The 7,575-nt window shown below is 38.9% G+C and overlaps 1 protein-coding gene across 1 annotated transcript in view; it reads left to right on the top strand.

The window, feature by feature from the left end:
* Nucleotides 1-6,395, top strand: part of tekt4 (tektin 4) — a 13,361-nt gene extending 6,966 nt beyond the window's left edge. Inside the window, exon 6 of the mRNA XM_079812806.1 lies at nucleotides 5,966-6,395. Within this exon, the coding sequence (XP_079668932.1) occupies nucleotides 5,966-6,179 (214 nt within the window). The 3' untranslated portion in view covers nucleotides 6,180-6,395. The remainder of the gene's footprint in view (nucleotides 1-5,965) is intronic.
* Nucleotides 6,396-7,575: the final 1,180 nt, after the last annotated feature.

The following is a 7,575-nucleotide window of genomic DNA, read 5'->3' as shown; positions in this document are numbered from 1 at the left end:
TCTCATTACCTTTAACACTCTTGAGTGGACTCATATACACTCCCAGGAGTGTTCATTTAACACTGGAGTTTTTGCTGTGTACAAAGAGCCGTAGTTAACTGACAAGCTGAGCCATATCGCATTAATTATCGCTGGTGATACGTCCGCGATATTAATGCGATATGGCTCAGCTTGTCAGTTAACTACGGCTCTTTGTAGTAAATGCCGCTCCATCTGAAAGCAGGTGAAGGCGATTTACTACTAATCAATTAACCGGCTTTACTGATGAGCTGCGCATAACAATCTCACGATATATATCGCCCAGCCCTAACACACACTCACTCATCGACTCACTCACTCACTCACTCACTCACACACTCACACACTCACACACACACCCCAGCCAGCACAGTCATGTGGGGCCCATATGGGCGTCACCTGGGCTGTCTAACTGGGGCCCAGCCAGTTTTGTCCTCAGTTTCCATGTAGGCCCCACATGGGCTAGCCCAGATGAACTGAACACTGCTCAGTGTGCACACTACAGGCTGTCAAATGTAACTGAATCAGTGTTGGAGTTAATGAGATAATTAAGTGATTAATGAGTAATGAGTGAATATTTCTGAAGACTCCTGATGATAACAAGCAGAATCACTGAAGGACAGAGAAACACAACAGACTTCAGACACAACTTCACAAACAGCATTATCAGCTTCCCTTTTTACCTATTAGATTGACTTTCTGTTATCTTAGTTTTTATTGATAATTCCCACTGAGCAAAGATGCTCTGCCTTTGCACAGACAGCCTTCTCATTCAAAGCTGTTAAAGAATGGAACAAGCTTCCAGATAGTCTAAAATTAACCTCTCACCTGAGGGACTTCTCTCAAAATGTTAAAAAGGTATTATTAGAAAACCAACTATGTCAGCACTGATTATGTTAATGTTTAGTAATAATTGACTATAGCAATTTTAAAAGGTTGATTGTAAACAGTATGTACAGGGTTAGCTTAGGCTGAAGTGTAAATGTAAATGAGGTTGTAAATAGATAGTGAGTTATTGATGTTTAGATGTATATATTTTATTGTTTTATCTGCCCAGGGACTGCGGATGGAAATTAGCTGTGGCTAAATCTGGTGTAAAGCATCTTTTCTTTTGTAAGATTAATGTACTTGCACATGGTCCCTGTCAAATAAATAATAAACTTAAACTTAACTTACGTTGAAAAGAAGTCCACTGAGGAGCCAGAATGAACGTTTTTATGACGTCTGTTTTTGACGTGTTCTGCACGTCCGATATAGACGCTCATGGAACCTCAAGGTTAAAAACTAGTAATGTGCTCATTGTGGACATATTTCCCATTTGTAATTGCAAAGAAACTCACAGACAGTGTGTGTTTGTCCAGAAATCATGAAAATAAAAGAAACTTAGCTCACACCTTTGGACACTTTAGACAATTTATCATCTGTAATTCACACATCTTTGGATCGTGAGAGAATCGTGGGATTCAATCCAGGATCTTCTTGCTGTGAGGAGACAGTGTTTCCCACTGAGACACTGGTGCTGCCCTTAATCACAGACATAAGACACACTTTGACTATTTCTGTCAGACGTCTACAGAAGCTCTTACTGAGAATTAACAGAGGTTTAGATGTTGATGCTTATGGTTAATTTGAAGTCACCATTGTGGTGGGAAGCGTTTGCTTTAGTTGGGCTCTTGGTCCCTGTACTTGAGTTAGCTTTTCTTTGGCTGCTGTAACTGTGTGTGTGTGAAACACAATACTTATGGCTGAGAAAGTAAAGATAAAGTGACTTCAGGTGTTGTCAGCGCCTTGTTGATGACTAAATCATCAGAAGTCTAGAATCTGATGCAGTGCTTTTGAGTTTTATGTTCTTGTTCGGCAAATAATAAATTGTTTATAGCCACTGTAACCTTGTGAATCTGCTGTATTGACACCAATAGCAATAAACAAATCACTCATCCTGAAAGATGAAAAAACAGCAGGTGCACATTGTTTTGAGAAAATATTTCACATAGTCACACGCAGAGATCAAGATTTTGCATATGATTCACAACAACGGTGACAATCAAGCATGAGTTTTGTACTTTGAAGCTACCCATCATGCATTGCAGCATGAAGTTTTTTTGTTATGATTGTCACCGTTGTTGTGAATCATATGCAAAATCTTGATGTCTGCGTGTGACTATGTGAAATATTTTCTCAAAACAATGTGCACATGCGGTTTTATCATCTTTCAGGATAAGTGATTATTTTATTGCTATTAGCCCCGATACAGTGGATTCACAAGGTTATAGTATATAAACACATTATTATTTGCCAAACAAGAACACAAAACTCAAAAGCATAACATCAGATTCTTGACTTCTGATGATTTAGTCATCAACAAGAAGCTGACAACACCTGAAGTCACTTTATCTTTGCTTTCTCAGCCATAACTATTATGTTTCACACACACACACACACACACACAGTTACAGCAGCCAAAGAAAAGCTAACACAAATACGGGGACCAAGAGCCCAACTAAAGCAAACACTTCCCACAACAATGGTGACTTCAAATGAAACATAAACATCAACATCTAAAGCTCTGTTAATTCTCAGTAAGAGCTTCTGTAGACGTCTGACAAAAATAGTCAAAGTGTGTCTTATGTCTGTGATTAAGGGCAGCACCAGTGTCTCAGTGGGAAACACTGTCTCCTCACAGCAAGAAGATCCTGGATTGAATCCCACGATTCTCTCACGATCCAAAGATGTGTGAATTACAGATGATACGTTTTCTAAAGTGTCTAAAGTTGTGAGCTAAGTTTCTTTTATTTTCATGATTTCTGGACAAACACACACTGTCTGTGAGTTGCTTTGCAATTACAAATGGAAAATATGTCCATAATTTGAACTAGTTTTTAACCTTGAGGTTTCATGAACGTCTATATCGGACGTGCAGAACACGTCAAAAACAGACGTCATAAAAACGTTCATTCTGGCTCCTCAGTGGACGTCTTTTCAACGTACACCTTTGCTCAGTGGGAATTATCAATAAAAACTAAGATAACAGAAAGTCAATCTAATAGGTAAAAAGGGAAGCTGATAATGCTTTTGTGAAGTTGTGTCTGAAGTCTGTTGTGTTTCTCTGTCCTTCAGTGATTCTGCTTGTTATCATCAGGAGTCTTCAGTAATATTCAGTCATTACACAGCAAAATCCCCAGTGTTAAATTAACACTCCTCAGTGTACATATGTGTCCACACTACAGGGTGTTAAAAGTAACACTTAAGAAGTGTTAAAGTTAATGAGATAATTTAGTGATTAATTAAGTTATGATTGACCATTAGTGATGAGAAACACAAGAACTACAACTGACTTCAGCCACAGCTTTATATGCAATCCACTGAAGATAAAAGAAGACATAAAATCTCTGAAGATCTCAGCAGAGGAGGATTAAACAACTCCACAAACAGCATTACCAGCTTCACACAATACTAACCAGACTGACTTTATTTCTGTCAGACGTCTACAGAAGCTCTGACTGAGATTTAGATGTTGATGATTTATTGAAAATAATAGTTTTGTTTGACGCCACCATTATGGTGATCAGTGTTGCTTTAGTTGGGTTCTTGACCCTTGACTTGTCAGCATTTTTTCTCTCTGTCTGCTGTAACTGTTTGTTACAGTGAGAACAGCAAGAGAAAATTGATGATGACAAGTTGTTGACAGATGATGTTGGCTTGTTGTTGGTGATACAGTTGTTATCATCATATGGTGCCTTTTTTGCTGATCTCCTGACAGTCATTGATTATAGTAGCCTCGTGACTCTACAGCAGGAGATCCAGCATTGTTTTCATCAGATAAACTGATCAATGTTTAAAACATGTACATAAGTCTTGTTTTCCAGTTTAATAACACATCACACAATAAGCACTTCTAACTCCTGCGAGAGTAACTCACACACAGACATCAAGAATCAGCCTATGAATCTCAACAATGGTGACATGCTTCATGCCGCAATGCATTCTGGGTACATCATGCAAAACTCATCCATGGCTCCCAGAATGCATTGAGGCATGAAGCATGTCACCATTGTTGAGATTCATAGGCTGATTCTTTATGTCTGTGTGTGAGTTACTCTCGCAGGAGTTAGAAGTGATTAGTGTACAATCTGCCTAAAAACATATTCAGCTTTATTGATTAAAACCGATCTGGATCTTTCCTGGAATCACAGTAAAAACAAAGTTAATCAGTGATTTAAATCACTATACAATGATCATCTTCTTATCACTGAGCAGTCAACAGCATCTGATTGTGTTTACTCTTGTTTTTCTTGCCATTGCAAACTCAGTTACAGCAGCCAGAGAAACACTAACATTAAAATGTCATCAAACTGCCCAACTAAAGAAAACACTGATCACCATGATGGTGATATTAAAACAGTTTCAACACAAAATAAACAAGAAAGTAATTCTCAATAAGGGCTTCTGTAGTCGTCTGACAGAAATAAAGTCAGTCTGGTTAGTAATGTGTGAAGCTGGTAATGCTGTTTGTGGAGTTGTTTAATCCTCCTCTGCTGAGATCTTCAGAGATTTAATATGTTCTTTTATCTTCAGTTGATTTCATCTAAAGCTGTGGCTGAAGTCAATTGTAGTTCTTGTGTTTCTCATCACTAATGGTCAATCATGACTTAATTAATCACTTAATTATCTCATTAACTTTAACACTTCTTAAGTGTTACTTTTAACACCCTGTAGTGTGGACACATATGTACACTGAGGAGTGTTAATTTAACACTGGGGATTTTGCTGTGTACTCTATTAATCACTTAATTATCTCATTAACTCCAACACTGATTCAGTTACATTTATCAGCCTGTAGTGTGCACACTGAGCAGTGTTCAGTTCATCTGGGCTAGCCCATGTGGGGCCTACATGGAAACTGAGGACAAAACTGGCTGGGCCCCAGTTAGACAGCCCAGGTGACGCCCATATGGGCCCCACATGACTGTGCTGGCTGGGACACACACACACACACACACACACACTCACTCACTCACTCACTCACTCACACACACACACACACTCACTCACCACTCACTGACACACACGCTCACTCATTGACTCACTCACACACTCACTCACTCACTCACTCACTCACTCACTCACTCACTCACTCACTCACACACACACACACACACACACTCACTCACTCACTCACTCACTCACACACACACACACACACTCACTCACCACTCACTGACACACACGCTCACTCATTGACTCACTCACACACTCGCTCACTCACTCACTCACTCACTCACTCACTCACACACACACACTCACTCACCACTCACTGACACACACGCTCACTCATTGACTCACTCACACACTCGCTCACTCACTCACTCACTCACTCACTCACTCACACACACACACACACACACTCACTCACCACTCACTGACACACACGCTCACTCATTGACTCACTCACACACTCGCTCACTCACTCACTCACTCACTCACTCACTCACTCACTCACTCACACACACACACGTTTGTTTTTGTGAAATGTGATGACATTCCATAGGCGTAATGGTTTTTATACCGTACAAACCGTATTTTCTACCCCTTACACTGACCCTGCCCCTAAACCTAACCCTCACAGGAGACTGTGCAGTTCACTTTCTGTGAAAAAAACCTTGTTCTTTGTGATTTATAAGCATTTTGAAAAGTGAGGACATGGGGAACGTCCTCATATTTCACCCTCTTTTTGTAATACCTATGTCATACCCATGTCATTATACACATTTGTGTCCTGATATTTCACAAAAACATGCCCACACACACACACACACGCTCACTCATTGACTCACTCACTCACTCACTCACTCACTCACTCACTCACTCACTCACTCACTCACTCACTCACACACTCACACACTCACTAACACACTCACTCACCCACTCACCTGATGTGTGTTTGTAGTCTGTTAGGTGAGGCATCAAAGCTCAGCAGTACAGTATCAGCCCTACAGCAACAGTTGTATGAAGCACGCCAATCTTTGTCTGACCTGGAGGAAAGTCGACTGACCCTGGAGAAAGACATCGCTTGCAAAACAAATTCTCTCCTCATCGACAGAGAGAAGTGTATGACGCACCGCACACGCTACCCTACTGTTACAGTGCTGTCTGGATACTGACACACACTCACATGTCCATTTTCTCTGTTTTTTGAATGCAGTGATTATATACAGTGTGTCCTCTGGTTTTAAAGAAAATGCTTTTAAAGATTTTTAAAAAAAAGTAATCATTCTAGTTTTAAATTAGATAGTTATTAAATGTTTTATTGTGTCTCTTTTATTTGTCATTTATATTTATTTCTGCATTTTACAAATAAATTAAGAGTGACCTATCATAAGTTTTTCGTGTTAGCAAGAAATATATCACATATCCCTTGTATGAACAACAAACTAACTACATGTCAGTCAAAAGGCTTTTCCTGTGTATGTGGGCGGTTCTTCACCAAAATAAGCTGCTATGGACTGGGTTTTTTTCACTTCAGTATATGACAACTTAAACAGCTTTTTACCTCATGCACAGTAAATTCCCTGGTGTTGAATTAACACCGCTCGGGGTTCATATGGGAACCATCAGCAGGGTGTTAAAGTAACACTGAAGCAGTGTTAGAGTTAATAAGATTCATTGAGTGATGATTGTTTGATTATTGAAGACACCTGATGATAATGAGCAGAATCACTGAAGGAAAGAGAAACACAAGAACCACAACTGACTTCAGCCACAGCTTTAGATGAAATCAACTGAAGACATTACACCTCTCTTATTACAAACCAGATTGACTTTATTTATGTAATTTGTCTGCAGGTATTTTTGAGAATTAACAGAGGTTTAGTGGTTGATGTTTTTGATCAGTGTTTCTTTTAGTTGGGCAGTTTGACTTGATATTTTACGTCAGTTTGTGGTCTTTGTTACAGTGTTTACTGGAACACATACTTTGTTGCAAAGGAAGCCATAAACTTAAATTATCAGGTGAAATAGTTATCATCATAAAAAAAAGACTAAACTAATATTTGAGAAAAATGGGGATATGTTAATAGATTTTCACCATAAATGCTTTACTGCCACATATCAGTCATCCTAAATTTTGATTTTAAAATATATTTGAGGGGAATTTTTTTTTTTTGTGTACTCAAGACATCGAGAATCATCATATGAATCTCAACAATAGGGACATGCTGCAATGCAATGATATATCCCAGCATGCATTGCAGAATGAAGCATGTCACCGTCATTGAGATTCATACACAGATTCTTGATGTTTGTGTGGGTGTGTGTTATGTGTTTTTCTTCACAATGTATTTAAAGCTACACTGTGTAACTTTTTTAGTCTATTCTTAGCTAAAAACACTTAGTTCTTTCAAAAATATATGTGCTCATTAATGTATATTTATTTCTTTCAAGTAATAAAGTATTCTCGTAAGTTTATAATATGCCATTGAAAATACATAAGGTAATGGGTGGTCTAACGGTGGTCGCCATGTTGCCCCTCCATCTTGAAAGTACATTAGCCAAAGAGGG

Source organism: Gobio gobio, assembly GCF_949357685.1.
Source record: "Gobio gobio genome assembly, chromosome: 3".
Lineage (NCBI taxonomy): Eukaryota > Metazoa > Chordata > Actinopteri > Cypriniformes > Gobionidae > Gobio > Gobio gobio.
This window is presented reverse-complemented; position numbering and strand designations above follow the sequence as displayed.